Source organism: Trachurus japonicus, chromosome 14 (genome assembly GCF_045865225.1).
Source record: "Trachurus japonicus isolate A0001 chromosome 14, Traja_1.0".
Lineage (NCBI taxonomy): Eukaryota > Metazoa > Chordata > Actinopteri > Carangiformes > Carangidae > Trachurus > Trachurus japonicus.
In genome coordinates, this window is record NC_140920.1 from 19,625,635 (window position 1) to 19,642,071 (window position 16,437).

Here is a 16,437-nt window from a genome sequence, read left to right on the forward strand (position 1 = left end):
TCATCAAGTAGCCCTTCATTCTACATGTTTCCATTTTCACATCAACCCTCCCAATTCTTTTTTGTTTGTTCAAACACTATCTGTGTGAAGGCTAAAATCTCTCCTGTTTGTGTGAGAAAGGATTTGAGAAAGAATTATAACATTTTAATGAGACAATACTTATCCTTGAAGCTGTATAAATATTGTTCTCTGATATCCAGTTGCGCTTCATGGGACACAGATAACGTTTGCCTTTCACCCTGACAAGACAGTGAGGGAAGTGGACTAAAAGTCATTCAAAGATAGACTGAGGTACAGAGTTGGAATAATTATAGACATACTAAATGGGACAATGGATCATCATTATCAGTTGTATTTCAAAGGGTTTTTGTAGCATGCCAAACAGTAAGGGTGCCACAGCAATCATCCCAGCAACCCCATAGCAACATCTTAGCCAGAGACAGGTAGAGCCTGAGCAACCCCACTGACAGTTACCATCCCTTTAAGCAACAGGAGCATTTTAGCAACACCTGTTAGATGTGTTGCTAAGGTGACTTGATAGATGACTTAGATGACATGATGACTCAGACTTATCAATAAACTATAATTCCACAGCAACCTTGGTCACTGACAGGGCAATGGACCCAAACACCATAACAACCACAGGAAATTCATTCTTTTCAATTACTAGTTTTCTAGTTTTCTCTAAATTCTAGCACTGAAAATATAACTAAAAATAGGGGAAAGAGAGCATTTTTGTGGAAGCATAATTATGTATTATTCGGCATAATTATTTAAAAAGTCACATCTTTGCATACACATCTGTAAAATAAATAAAAACATAAATAATAATAGCCTAATAATAAATATATAAAATGAAAAATATAATACGCACAAGGTAAACCAAGGGATGTGCTTTTCAGTTAAGATTAATGACATCTACATAAAATAAGATGGAAATGTTTCACTATCATGAAAAGCCTAAGTATTTATTGTAAACAAAAAATAGAATCTATGTTACTGATAAGCATTGTGTCAGTTCTGTCAAGACAATAAAAATATCAGCTATTGACAAAGGACTGAGAGCAATATATATAAAAAAAAGCATGCAAACATACAAATACAGTGAAATAATGCAACATACAAGGAGAGATACGTGAATTAAACTAAAACAGAGAAGAACAATTAACCAAACTATATAGGCTACAAAGAAAAATATTCAAGGTTTTTACAAATTTCTGTAGTTTTAATGTCTTTACTATTTTCGAGATGCTGTATTAAATAAACATTGTCTCCCATTATTATTTCAAAAAAAATATTTACACGAAATAGGCAATGATGGTTTCTTTTTAATCACCACAACAAATCCTTAGTCAGTGATAAGGTTCACCCGTCTAGTAGTTCTCGCGAGATTTTGCGAGAGGATAAGTTGAGGGAACATGGCGACGTCTAATTTGCTAAAGGTAGGACCCACTCCGATTCAATTATTTGTTTTTAACCCTCGCCGGGGGGCCTGTCACTTGTGTATCATAACGAGGGGGTTTAGCTCCAACCTTAACGAGCAGCACACTGCACCTGTGCGCGGCTCTGCTGTCAGTGTTGACTTCAACAGGGAGCTGTTAAGTTACATCTGGCTAACATTAGCTAAGTGCCTATCAGTGATTTTTAGCTAAACAGAAAAGCTACAACACAGCTAAATGCGAAGGGAAGAGGCAGACACGGGGGAGACAGAGCGACCACAGGGTTGACAACCAATGGGGGACATATTGTTGGCTAAACCTGCGGTAAAATAGTACCAAAGACCGGGTCTACGCTAGCTGCAGATCCCCTATCATCTGTCAGTCAGTGGCTTAGGAGACTGTAGCTGAGCAGCCCATTGAAAGACGTGCTGTGTAGGCTGACAGAAGCAACTGTCGTAGTTGTATTTTCTGTGCATTGAGTGAACCTTAATCCTCTGCTGCTATTTCAGTAATTCACTAAGTCAAGCAGAGGCGCAGCAGAGGTGACACAACAGCCAGGAGTCACACAAGTGTGTAGCTTTGTGCCGGTTATAGAAAATGACACTGCAGTCAAAACACACGTCTTTCGTAGGGAGAAATAGCAGCTGTGCTTTTATGTGATGGGCAGAGGCTTGTAAGCCTGCATACCAGCTAACTAACCCCACCGCTGTGAGGTTGTCTCTTCTAGCATTGGACTTAAAATGAGGACAAACACACTTATGTTCTCGTCTTTTGGAGCATGATCTAGCAGTTCAGTCCCTTTTAACTAAAGTGTTAAGACTCTTTTCCACTTCATTGTTTGCATCAAAGGTTTTGTATAATTTCTTAACAAATATTACCTCTAGGCCTGTTCAATTATGTATGACCAGGTGCAATATTTAAATTGTAGAAATTGCTATTGCTTTGATGAAGATAAAATGTGTCACAACATTGTAACATAACATTGTAACATACAATGTTGGATACAGAGACACCATGGCCAACATATCATGCTGAATTCATTAATTTTCAGTCAACAAACAAAAATGACTATTCACACTGTAATCACAATTACACCAAGGTTTATTTACCTATATAGTCACAATATGATATTGCATATCATGCAGCCCTAATAACCATGATGAAATAACAACTGTAGCTCTCTCACTAGCAGTATAATGGATAAGACATGCTGATTAAAGAGAAAAATTAAGGCAACAATAATTGTATTTTCACCCAACTGTTATTGAAACTGGTCACTGTTTACTGCAAGTGCATACATATATTACACCAATTAGATGTTATGTATTTCAATGTATCAAAAGTACATTTGTGTAATTGGAAAATTATTTTACAGAATCAGTTTTACATTGATATAAGCTGCTATGACACTGAGATTACGGACTCATGGGAAAATTACATCTGCCTACTGCCATAGATGCCACATAAACCCAAAATAATAAGTGTTATTGTTATGCTTTGTAGTAACAGTAATGTGTATCCACACCACAGCTTCAGTTGGTCATATCTAAAAACGTGAAATTCAGCAAATATCCTGCACATTTAAACAGGAACTACGCTAAATCGTACAGAAAGGTCATGGGGGTACCAGTCAGCTTGGGAAAATAGTTGCATAATGTATTTCTCTGTGGCTCTGAAGGAGAGGCTTTGTTGTGTTGAAAACATCATGATGATGACATAATATATAATATTATATCAGCTTGAGCCAGGGAATTCATTACAGAAAGCCTTTGAAAGACATTTGTTGTGTCCCAGTTCTATACAACAAACATCCAGTCAGTGAATATAACATGTACTGTTGCTCTTACTGTAGCTTCACCTTTCTCTATCTATGTGTTAAAATAGAGCTGTGTGCTTTCAGACATTAATCCAACTGCGTTTTCAGTAAAATATTCTGAAACGATATTAGTTTTTGTTTTCTACAGAACAGTGCAGTTCAATATCAGAGAACACACACCTTGCACACTCCCTGTCTGTTTGTGTTGTGGCATTAGATTCTCAAACCCGCTCAGAATAAATGTATCATATTGAATTGGTTGGTTTACATTATTGGAATTAAAGGGTCAATTGTTTTTGGAGCTTGGCTCCTGCTAATGACACAAAGTCAAGATATTTAAGCTTGTGCAATTATGGTTTGTTCAGTGAGTCTTTAATTTTCTTTTCTGTATCGTTTTTTGCAGCTACACTAGTTCTAGCTTTTCAGATTGGAGAATTTTCTGTTTCTCATTGTCTGGTGTTTTATAGACTTCATTATTAATTTAGATATTAATCCACTAGTTAATCAAGCCTTAAACTGAAGTCGGAAGAGTAATGAACACCTTTATCAGTCAAATGCACTCAGAGAAGCTCAGATAATTACTGGACTACTGCATTTGCCGTAGAGAATTAATTTATCTTAGTGTATCTCTGTCACTTTAGTTTTTTGTGATTGTAATATTTAACTGACCTTTACTGTTAAAGTAAATAACCTAAGATGTTTGTCACTGTTCAATGGAAAAAATGCCTATTTTCGAAAGGGACTTTGTCCAGGATGGATGTTAAATTGTTATTCTGATATTTGTTTTGCTCTTTTATTGTCAGTGTTGCACATGTTTGATGTTCACCTCCTGTAAAGGTCATCAGCAGTTTGAATCACGCAGATCATTTTCCTCCTGTGTTCCCAGAACAAAGGCTCCCTTCAGTTCGAGGATAAATGGGACCTGATGCGTCCCATAGTTCTGAAGCTCCTGCGACAGGAGTCCGTCACCAAACAACAGTGGTTCGACCTGTTCTCGTGAGTTTGCTTTTTTCTCTAATGTGTACAAGTTCAGCTTTGGCTTCGCTGATGCCTGGCGAAACGTGGATAGGTGACAATGTGTTCTCTTTTTGTCTCCACAGAGACGTCCATGCTGTTTGCCTCTGGGATGACAAAGGTCCCGCTAAGATCCACCAGGCCCTCAAAGAGGACATCCTAGATTTCATCAAACAAGCACAAGCAGTAAGTGCAGACCACAGTGCCACATTTGTACCAGCATCTGTGAAATGATGCTGTTTCATGTCTAAACTACACTCTTGGTTTTCTCTCATTTCCCCATTCGTCCACTCAATTCATACTCTCATCCACTCCTACTGATCAGTGTCACAACAATCCTCAGAGAAGTTGTAACAGGAAGGTTTATGTATATGTAAATCTAGCGGTCTAGCTAGTTTGCAAACAATGAGCTGGGTGTTACACAGAGACTGAGGCAGAGAAAATAACTGATTGTTCGCTTTACATTCTGGTCTATTGAGGCTCCTGTCGGTGGAAGAATTGTTTTTCTGTTGCTTCTTTAGGGGGTTAGGCTTATACACAAGATCCATATTCTGGAGGATTTCCTTTAAAATTTCCTCTCCGTTTACTCATCAGGTTTAAAGTCTATTTGAGTTTCTTTCCAACCGTTTTTGCTGAAAACAGAACAGCACAAAAATCTCATGTATGAAACCTTGTGATACAAAATTTAAGTTACTATTGGCTTTTTACTTTTGAAATCTCCTGTAGCACTTTTATAAACTTACCTCAAAATGTTTACAGTAGGTGGATTTTTACTTCAATACCACGTTTTTACAAAGCAAAAACATCAAAACTCTTCTTGTTTAATATCTGTTAGTCCATCAGTTTCAACCTGCAGCTGCTAATCAACGCTGTCTCTCTCTCAGCGGGTGTTGAGTCACCAGGACGACACGGCCCTGTTGAAGGCCTACATAGTGGAGTGGAGGAAGTTCTTCACACAGTGTGACATCTTGCCCAAACCTTTCTGCCAGCTAGAGATCACTCTGATGGGAAAGCAAGGCAGCAACAAGAAGTCCAACGTGGAGGACAGCATCGTCCGCAAGGTGAGGAGGAGCGGGAAGCACGACACGTATAGACACTGACACCACACTGTGAGTAACACCTCGTGTGCCTTCTCTCTGTGCAGCTGATGCTGGACACATGGAACGAGTCCATCTTCTCCAACATTAAAAACAGGCTGCAGGACAGCGCCATGAAGCTCGTCCACGCCGAGAGGCTGGGCGAGGCTTTTGACTCGCAGCTGGTCATCGGAGTGCGAGAGTCCTACGGTGAGAAACACCTCATTGTTTCACAGTGAACTCATCTTCTAACTCATGATGCTTATCCAGACACACTGCATTCTCCTGCTGTTCTCTTTTTTTATTGATAATTTAGACCAGTAGTTTTCAAACTGGGGGCCCACCAGGGGATACTAGGGGGTCCTCAGCAAATTGGAAGTAAAATGAAAACAAATGCAAATAACAAAATTAAGTCAAATTATTATATTTTGAGCATTATTGAAAAATATAATTTATATAACATATCAAAACCTTATTTGCCATGCTCATCTTTCTAACTGCCTGCCAGTCAAAATATCATTCATGACGTCATAAGCTGACGACGTTGACCTGGTGGTTTGTGCCTCAAACTCAGTGGGTTTGCAAATGGGGGTCCCTGGCCAGAAGCTACATAATGCTAGTCAGGGGGCCTTGGCATGGGAATGAGGTTAGGGTTTGGGAACCCCTGTTTTATACTAATGATAAATCAAGATAATAATAATTTAAAAAACCTACATATTATCAATACGTCTTAACTCAGCTTTGTTAATTTTGGGAAATCATACGAAAGACAGAAACAGTCCACATAAAACTCTGTAATGTCTCTGTGAGGTACTTTGTGCTACCCAAAAGTAGGAAGAGTGCCATATAAATAAAGTTGATTTGATTTTGATTAAAGATTGATCTCTATTTCCTGGTCAAGGAGACGCTTGTTTACCTCTCTGTGTCTCTTTGTAACTGTGCTGTGCGTTGTCCTCTGGGCAGTGAACCTGTGCTCCAACCCCGACGACAAGCTGCAGATCTACAGGGACAACTTTGAGAAGGCCTATATGGATTCTACTGAGAGGTTCTACAGGACACAGGCGCCCGCATACCTCCAGCAGAATGGTGTCCAAAACTACATGAAATATGTGAGTGTCAACTTATTTGAGTGATTGGATCCTATATAGACGTACTGCTCTTTGATTGTTGAGTCATTTTGTGTCTCTTTTGGCCAATGTCTGTTCAACAATGGTGAAAAACAGTGAGACATAAATACATTTGGATTATAACTCTGCTTGTAGATAATAGAAAACAGTTGGCTTCTGCTCCCTGTTCAAACCACTGTGTAATCATTGCACACTGAGGGTTTCTGTTCACCACTCCCATCATGCTCTCTGCTGAGGCTGAAGGAAATTCAACTCACAATATAAAGCAGAAACCTGACACACCTTGTTTTGATGATGACTTCTAACTCATGTATTTTGTCTGTTTAAACTACATAAACCAGAAATGTTCGGTTAGTGCAGACTAACAGTTACTGATGCTGTGTGTGTCGAGCTGCCCAGTCTGTGCTTTGTTGCCGAAAGATCGTTAAGAAATAACCCTGAAAACAGAATACTTTTAGTTGAAATAATTAATCCTCTTGTTCTCTGACAACTATGACATTAATAACAATAAGTACCATAACAAAGAGAACATTAACTAAAAATGTCAAAGGTGAAAGAAGAAAGAGAGGGAAAAAAAAATATATATATACACATCATAACCATTGGGAACACACTGTCAGTCCGTTCTCTCTCCTCATTGGATAAAAACTGTAGGATACGATAAATGTTTTCTCCTCGACTCAGAGCAGAGCAGAGTGACTGACAGACCCGTGTTTCAGACCAAACACTCTATGTAAGTGATTGCTGTCGGAAGATATAACTATTTAAGACTTATATTAACACAAATATATCACTTACTTCTGCTTTAACTACCTGATGTGTGAACCTTTTTCATTTTAACAGCAGAAAATAACTTTTTTTGAGTGAGTTTGTTCAGTATTTTAGTGTGATAGAAATGTGGTAAATATGGTCTATGTGTATTTTCACCAGGCTGATTCGAAGCTGAGGGAAGAGGAGAAACGTGCACTGCGATACCTGGAGACAAGACGTGACTGTAACTCTGTACAAGCAGTGAGTCTTACTCATGAGTATGGCACATCCTATTATGAAAACATTAAAGCATAAAACCACCATTTCTTCCAAAGGACAACTCCATTCCTTTGGGTTTAGGAACTTAAGATATTGACTTCTTCAGATTTTTACTTGTGTTATTCAATGTTATTCTTGATGGTGATATTCTTTTTTTTTTTGGCAGGGCTGCACTTACAGTGAATACATGAATATTTGTCTACTCAGAAGTCTTTGCTCTCATGTCACTAAAGGGGGAAAAAATGAATTTAACAAATCATGTATCCATTTTCTTAAATAACAAAGTCTCTTTTTTTAATTATTATTATGACATGCTGTGTCTCTCATCCATTTCTCCTGAGTTATTTCTCTCTGTTTTGTCTTCTAGTTAATGGAGTGTTGCGTCAATGCGCTGGTAACATCCTTCAAGGAGACCATCTTAGCCGAGTGTCCGGGCATGATCAAACGAAACGAGACAGAGAGTGAGTACGGCAGGACTGCTCCCACCAAAGGCTCGGCCAGCTCAGGTTTGCACCAGGAAACAGCCCTGAACAAACCTTCCTGTCCAGCATCTTGTAGAGCTTTCTTGTGTGTTTCCCAACTCCTATAAAAAATATGATAATCATAGACTGTGAAGATGAAAGATGGATGTAGTTTTCTGAAGAACAGCTTCAAGCTCTCACTGGCCAGTAGAGGAACTGCAGATTTTAGCGTTCAAGCAGCACTAGAGGAAAACCAGCAAAATCTAAGTGTTTTAATTTTCTTCACAAAACATCTCTCTCCTCTGTCAGTCAAAATGAATTACTGAAATGAACAACTGTTCCCACAAGAAAGTGGACAAAGAGGAAACAGACTTTCTTGGAACAGATCACAACAGAAAATAGGAAACTTACATTTTTACATTTACCACTGTTAACCATGTGTTTTGGAGGAACCAGAGTAGTTTTCTTTGTAGCTGCTGCTGAAGGTTTTTGTATCATGCACATATTTAAGTTTTATGTCACTTCACAGAGAGCTGGAAACCAAGCTCCTTATTGTCATTCAGTTATTTACTGCAGCAGCACATGTCCATAATAAAAGTGCCTGCAGATGTTGTTTGGTGAAAAGTGAAAGGTAGGAAAATCAATTAGCCAAATAAATTTGTAATTTGCAGAAGTTTTTAGATGTAGATAAGAAACTGCGTGATGAGAAAATCCATTTAAATTTGTAAGATCAGAAGCTGAACGGAGATGCAGTTGCCAGCTGTTTGGTACTTGTGGAGGATTTATATCTCTGAATGCTGGAATCGTCCCATCTTCACTATTTGTCAAACCTCTGTCTACTTTCCCTCTAAACTCAAATTGCAGCTCAGTCCAGATTCACGACTGCTTAAAATCTACTCAGACTTGGGAATGAGCTCATGCATCAGTCTTTTTCCAGACGTTTTCATAATTCAAATGTAAGATACAGCCATAAAATGATCTTAAGATTACATTTGAAGAACATTTTTTATAATTGATGCTTGGTTTCTGTGCTGCATTAACCACCCATCATTGTTAATGCATTTGTGTGTGTATCCAGGTCTTCTTACAGTTTGATTTAACAAGTGGACAAAGAGCCTCCACAGTAATGGATTTTAAAGTAGCCCATCCTCTCCTAGTTTTATAACACAGCTGCCAAATAAAAGCTCAGTATTTAAATGCTGCTTCCACTTGTTCTTCTGCAAGCCTGGTAACACTAGCACTGAGTCATCCATGCAGGGCCTCAGCTAATGGTTATTTTTTTGATTCGATGAATATGAATATGAATTCATTGCTTTTTTAATCAATGGAATACAAGAGAGCATTAATTTCATTGGCTCTTTAATGTCTGTGTAATTGTTGATTATCTGTCCTCCTCCACAGAGCTGCACCTCATGTTCTCTCTGATGGACAAAGTGCCCAGCGGCATCGAACCCATGCTGAAGGACCTAGAGGAGCACATCATGAGTGCCGGCCTGGCTGATATGGTGGCTTCAGCAGAGACAATCACCTCCGTGAGTGTCACTCACACGCATCACGAGCCAGTGGGATCTGGGATGCCCTTCCCACAGAATTTATCTTATGTACAAATCCCCACACATTCTCATGCTTATCAAAGGGCTGGTTATTGAGAAAGCTTGCACACATTGCAGAGTTACATGTGATTGTATGTATGTGTGTAGCTATTAATATGTGTGTGAGTGTGGTTTTAGAGGAGAGTGAGGATGGGGATGGTTGGACTGTTATTTATGTATGTGCTTGTGTTTGAATGTGTGGGAGAGTAAGAGAGAGTAAGTGCTGTTGGACTAAGCTCTATTGTGCATCCTTATGGCACTCTTGTTCCCTGTTTTGGTAGCTTGTTTTTTCTATCTATTTTCATACTAAAACAAAAAAAACAAGTTACTACGTTAATTGGAAAAGAAAAGTCAAAAATCATTTCAACATCTGCAAAGGTGTGAACTCTTGGTGATCGTTCTGATGACCATCAATCACTGATATCATGGATAAGCTATTGTGACATTTTTCTCGCTGAACTAATTGCTAAAAGAATACAGTAACATTACTGCAAAAAAAAAAAAAAAAGAAGCAAGAAACACTAGCAGGCAGGTGATCAGGTGGGCTGTTTCACTGTGTTACAATCTTGAATTATAATTATTCAAACTGAAGGATGAACTTTGACACTTGGTGTCTCCACCTGTTCTCTGTTACAGGACTCAGAGAAATACGTGGAGCAGCTGCTCACCTTGTTTAACCGCTTCAGTCGCCTGGTGAAGGAAGCTTTCCAGGATGACCCACGTTTCCTCACAGCCAGAGACAAAGTGAGCTCAACTTTTATCACCTTAAGACACATAATTATGTGATTACGCACTTGACAGAATAAGTTCTTACCTATTTTCCAAATCTCTTCACAGGCCTACAAAGCTGTTGTGAATGATGCCACTATATTTAAATTAGAACTTCCTTTGAAACAGAAAGGGTAAGTAAATGCTCCCTGTGTGAGATCCAGTGTTTGATTCAACTGGCAAGGATTTCACATTCTTCTTTATGTGCCTGTGTTTACAGGGTGGGTCTCAAAACTCAGCCAGAGTCCAAATGTCCAGAGCTGCTGGCCAACTACTGTGACATGCTCTTGAGGAAGACCCCACTGAGCAAGAAGCTGACCTCTGAAGAGATAGAGGCCAAGCTCAAGGAAGTGGTACGTTGCATGGAGCCTTTATGTGTTTTTTCCTTCGGTTGTGTATTTATTTGCCCTTTAGATTCTGTCAGAGACAATTAGGATTTCATTTTTTATCAGAATTAGATTCAAAGAATCTGACACAGAAACTGATATATTTTCATTGCGTGTGCTGCACTCGGCCAAAAATACTAGACGAGCCAGCAAGGTCAGGAAGATACCGAACTCTCACAAAGCTGCTTTAATGAAAAGCACAATGACATCATCATTAAAAAGTCTTTTTGAGGCAAACATCAGACTGTAAACAAATAGATAATTTATTGTAAGGGATTTTTAGAGCAGACGATGACATTGGGGAGGAAAAAATAAATCCTATAAATCCTAATAATTCCTCATGTTTACATAAACACACATTTTTTATTTTTCATTTGTATTTTACTGTTTAACAATAAATAACTTTTATTCTTTAAAATGGCCCAAGTGCAGCATTGCAGTAAACTCTTGGAAAAAAATGTAGACAGTTTACAGTTTGAAGGCACACTGGTAATATTGGTCAACAACACGTATGCTGATATATATGCTTATATGTCAGGAGAAAGCTGCAGATCAGCTGGATGATTAATTGGTTGGAGCCCATTTAGAATTGTATTTAGTGTGAAAAAGAAGAGTTTTGTTGATTGATAGTTGATATTCCTCTCAGCGAACATCTGTGTGCTCTTTCACAGCTGTTAGTGCTGAAGTACGTCCAGAACAAAGACGTCTTCATGCGCTACCACAAAGCCCACCTGACCCGCCGGCTCATCCTGGACATCTCAGCTGACAGTGAGATTGAGGAGAACATGGTGGAGTGGCTCAGGGTGGGTACTGACAGGAATGGAATGGATGTGTCCTACCAGAGTCGAACGTTTATCATCAACTGTAAAAACTGTTTACTGTTGTGTCATTTATGCTAACAGGAAGTAGGGATGCCAGCTGACTATGTCAACAAGCTGGCCAGGATGTTTCAGGACATCAAGGTGTCTGAGGATCTCAACCAGTCCTTCAAAGAAATGCATAAACACAACAAACTGGCTTTACCAGGTAAGAGGTGCAGATACAGATGCGCAGTGAGTAGTGCAATACTTAATTTATACAATTTAACTCACATAACTGAGTATTTGTTATTTATGTGATTCCTCCACACCGGTGATAGTCAGAGCCAGAGTCACTTTGTTTTCATTCCCATTCTCATCAACACGATATCTTAATAACACCTTAATCGAACATCTTTAGATCTGGAACACACATACTTTAGCATTCAAGGATGAAATAATAAGGTTTTTTCTGTAACACCTAGCATGGAACTTCTTTGAAATTGGCACAAATGTCAAATTGCAATCAAGGACAAACTGGTTATATTTTGTTGGCTAAAGGTTAAAGGGTAAAATTGCTGAGGATTGAAAAAATAATTGTGCTAATGTCAGGTTATGATATTCAGAAGTTATTGTTACTCCTGCCTTGGAAAGAGCGAGGCTAACTGTTTTCACTCTTTAGGCTAGGCTAAGCTAAGCTTAGCATACAGACAGCTGGTAGTTCTACTTCATATTCAGTGTTCACATGTAAGTGAATAATCTAATAATAATAATAGAATAATCTAATTCCCAGCACAAGACACAAAGAAGCAAGAATATTTCCCATAATAGTTCCACACAATTATAGATAAAGTATCACAGACCTGAAATGTTGGTATTAAAGTCTTGTTATATCTTGTGTCCACCTGTATATTTCAAGCCTGTAATGCTGTACAAGTTTGAGATGTTTTCTCCATAACTAAGACGTCTCTATGCCTCCTATTTAGCCGACTCTGTCAACATAAAGATCTTGAACGCTGGAGCTTGGTCGAGGAGCAGCGAGAAGGTTTTTGTCTCTCTTCCTACAGAGCTGGAGGACTTGATACCAGAGGTAGAAGACTTCTATAAGAAGAACCACAGCGGCAGGAAGCTTCACTGGCATCACCTCATGTCCAACGGCATCGTAAGTGCAGCAAAAACACACATTTACAGTAAAGTCACATCTGTCCAATGGTGTGTAGAGGTCTGCATTGTACTGCCTCATCTGCCTGTTGGCTTTGCAATTATCCAGATGCATGTAAACGAAGTCTCTATATGCCGCCTGGACAATGTAGAGTCTAGGAGACTTAATCCAAATGTCCCTCCTTTCTCCAGATAACCTTTAAGAATGAGGTTGGCCAGTACGACCTGGAGGTGACCACCTTTCAGCTGGCAGTGCTGTTCGCCTGGAACCAGAGGCCCAGGGAAAGGATCAGCTTTGAAAATCTCAAGCTTGCCACTGAGCTGCCAGACGCAGAGCTGCGACGCACTCTCTGGGTAAAGAAAGATGTGGGGAGGGGAGATGGATATGGATATATTGTTAATTGAAACGCTGCAGTTTCAGTGTTCTTCCTCTGAGCCCTCATGTTCTTCTCCGTCCTCCCAGTCTCTGGTGGCCTTCCCCAAACTGAAGCGACAGGTGTTGTCGTACGACCCCGTGGTGTCTTCACCCAAAGACTTTGCAGAAGGAACACTATTCTACGTCAACCAGGAGTTTTCTCTCATGTAAGGAAGTTCAGTTTTTTTGGAGTCTTCTGTTTCATCATGTCTTGACTTATGTTGTCTTACTATACTGGTTTGAGGGCAGCTAGGATTGCAAATAAGTGGTGCAGCTGATGGTTTGATAAATTCTGGTTTGAATGTTGAGTTAAACCAGCTGAGGAGTTAAGTCACTGGGAAGTAACGTTAAAACTATGAACAATGAACACTCCCTTTACAGAGGTGTTTCCTTTTCTAATTTGCATGAGACCATTTCATCTAAAGCTACATTTTACATAATGAACGTATCAAAGCAAATAACCTACCCACAGCCCATGCAATGCAATTCTCAGACTTGCAAATTTATCTGCAGCACTCAAACCTAAATCAAATCAGTCTTTGCTGTGACGACTCTTTGTCCTCAGCACCAGTTCTCTTAGGTACAGCAACACCTGTGTACTGTTTTTCAGGTAGGTATTTGTAGCCATCTTACAGAAGTTGTCACGATTCCTCTCTGGATTCAGGCTGACTCACTGTTTTCTCTCCCACACTGTGATGTATATCTATATATCAAATCAGTTTTTTATTTAGCGTCAATTCAAAACAGAAGTCATCTCAAGGCACTTCTCAAACAGTTCCTTTTAAGAGCAGCACTTGAACAGAACCAGATTCAGGGTGGGCGGGGCCATCTGCCTCCACCAGTTGGGTTGAAGAGGAAGAGATGGGGGAGGTAGAGAGAGAACAGAGGAAATGTCCACCATGCAGTAATAACAATATTGGTTACTATGGTGATAATATTGGCAGCAACCGCAGTAATATTATTAAATATAACTGCATTTCTCCTACTGATTTTCTGAATTTCTGACAAAAGATGATGATGATTATTATTATTATTATTGATAATTATAGTAGAAAATGTGCTATTAATGTGGAAGAACCAGTCTAAACCAATTATACATTCAACTTCTAGTTTGTAAAGCTGTTTGCTGTCGCAGGACTTTGAGTTTTTGTTTTCTTTGCTTTATAGAAAAAATTCAAAGGTCCAGAAAAGGGGGAAGATAAACCTGATTGGTCGGCTGCAGCTCACCACGGAGCGAATGAGGGAGGAGGAGAACGAAGGCATCGTCCAGCTCAGGATACTAAGAACACAGGTGAGGAGATGAAGTCGCTGCAATGCTCTCTGTTGTGTAACACCACCCGCTGTGAATAAATGTTCTCGTCTTTCATTTCCCATCATAGTATTTGAGCAGACATCTGCAAATCTGTTTATTTAAAGTCATAGGACACGGTGTAATCTCTCCCTTTTTATTTTGACTTGTGTTTCCCACGTCCAGGAGGCCATAATCCAGATCATGAAGATGAGGAAGCGCATCAACAACGCCCAGCTGCAGACGGAGCTGGTGGAGATCCTAAAGAACATGTTTTTACCACAGAAGAAGATGATCAAGGAGCAGATCGAGTGGCTGATAGATCACAAGTACATAAAGCGGGATGAGACCGATATAAACACCTTCATCTACATGGCATAGCACAACACATTAGGACGACTCGTGTTGACTTTGGTTTCAGTGGATCAGGCCTGATGGACACTAGAGTACTTCCAGGCTCCCCGTCCTCTATTTAAATAAAAGAAGAAAAAAAATCCAACCTTGTGCAGGGAGGCATGAATCTAAGACTGAGACCTATTTAAAAAAAAGTGGAACTTCCTGCCTTAAAGTTGTACAGAGAAAAAAAGAAGAGAAGAATGCAAAAGTTGGAGTGGGAGTCTGCACCAAGTGGTTGTAACTGTTTTTAGTCGGAGGGAGTTTCCTTTGCTGTCCAGATGAGGCTGCTAATTAATTGTTCATGGTCTGTTTTGGATGCCATGGTGTGCGTCATCTGGGCAGCTACTACAACACTCCTGTTCGATGCTTGTGCGAGTCTAAAGGCATGCTGACAGGAAGAGATGTGGAACTTTGGATCTCAAAATACCTGCAGTCCAGTTTTAACCCACGTCCAACCCAGACCGCCTGAACCCTGAACAAAAACACAGCCCTCTCCGCGCTGCTTTTAATCCAGCGAGTCGGCGTACGGCGGGGGCCCTGATGCTGTCGTGACACCCTGCGGTCATAGTTAAAGTGATCAAGCACTTAATCCGGACATTCAGACAAGCACTTCACAGTTTTGCAGGACTGAAACAGACAGCAGCGTAGAGCCAACTCCGTACCACGTCACGCCTCTGTCCATGGGTAAATAAAAGGACAAGGTGGGGGAAAAAAAGAATTAGCATAATGCTATAATCCAGAGTCCATTTCCCTCCACCGAGTGTACCCAAGGACAGAGGTGGTGATGGAGGTAAAGTGGGTGCTCAGCTCTGGGTGTTTGTGAAATCCCTTTTTTCTGCAGGAAGCCTGGGAGAAGAGGCTGAGGTCAGTATTACACATGGTAAATACTACAATTCAAAACTATCAGAGCGTGTACCATGAGATGTGAATAATGAAATGATTAAATAAACAGCACCTTATTATAAAGCGGTGATGGCTCATCATTCATCCTACCTCAGGCAAACGTTTCTTTTCAAATGAATTGTTTTAATTTGGGGGCATATCAGTGGCTCACCTGGTGGGAGTGCACATCACATGGACCTGGTCCTAAGAGCAGTGGTCACAGGTTTGAATCCAAACCATGGCGCTTTGCCACTCTCAACCCCAAATTTGCCATAGATCACTAACCGTCCCATCTGAACAAATACAAACTGCTCAGAAAAATATTCTTAAAATGATAGTTAGAGCTTTAGGAAATGTTTTAATGGGGATTTTATTTGGATAATATTTCCTGTGTATGGTATGAATATTTTTGGGCTGGTTTTATTCAAATTTATCACATCTGTGGTATGCCCAGGTCAAATTTGACTCAGGCACCACAATTATGTAATGAGTCACACAACGAAAATGGCTTCAAAACAGACTAAATTTTGTTATGTAAATGAGCTCAATTAACAATAAGATTCCAAAGGAAAGTGTAAGTGGACTGAAAATGTATGATGCCATTACTGGGTGATAATTTTATACTTTATATTTAATTTACAGTCAAACAGACTAGGTCTATTTTGACCCAGGAGGACAGATAGTACATTTGTCTAAATTAAGATCAACAGCTCAACATCATCAAGGGTCTTTCTCAGTCTGACCGTTTGTGATGAGGTTCACACTGACATGTACTGTATAACAGCAGCAT

General features: G+C 39.7%; 1 protein-coding gene across 2 annotated transcripts; it reads left to right on the top strand.

Moving 5' to 3' along the window:
- The first annotated feature begins 1,387 nt into the window (after nt 1-1,387).
- Nucleotides 1,388-15,731, top strand: LOC146974679 (cullin-5-like). 2 transcript variants are annotated; one of them, XM_085798247.1, is made up of 19 exons: nt 1,388-1,442; nt 4,142-4,251; nt 4,356-4,455; nt 5,154-5,330; nt 5,414-5,555; nt 6,309-6,454; nt 7,403-7,483; nt 7,869-8,007; nt 9,364-9,494; nt 10,191-10,298; nt 10,392-10,456; nt 10,543-10,675; nt 11,380-11,511; nt 11,611-11,734; nt 12,492-12,667; nt 12,859-13,020; nt 13,130-13,248; nt 14,249-14,372; nt 14,556-15,731. In XM_085798247.1, the coding sequence occupies exons 1-19, from the start codon at nt 1,419-1,421 to the stop codon at nt 14,748-14,750; spliced, it is 2,388 nt and encodes a 795-aa protein (XP_085654373.1). In that variant the 5' UTR covers nt 1,388-1,418; the 3' UTR covers nt 14,751-15,731. The 2 variants fall into 2 exon arrangements, with proteins under 2 accessions (XP_085654373.1, XP_085654374.1); XM_085798248.1 differs by having other exon boundaries at nt 7,869-7,962.
- Nucleotides 15,732-16,437: the final 706 nt, after the last annotated feature.

What these genes read in the sequence shown, in the direction of transcription:
- LOC146974679 (XM_085798247.1), top strand. Translation starts at nt 1,419, where the DNA reads ATGGCGACGTCTAATTTGCTAAAG. An exon ending in CAACAAACTGGCTTTACCAG is followed by an intron (nt 11,735 to 12,491) that starts GTAAGAGGTGCA and finishes CCTCCTATTTAG; the next exon opens with CCGACTCTGTCAACATAAAG. An exon ending in ACCTCATGTCCAACGGCATC is followed by an intron (nt 12,668 to 12,858) that starts GTAAGTGCAGCA and finishes TCCTTTCTCCAG; the next exon opens with ATAACCTTTAAGAATGAGGT.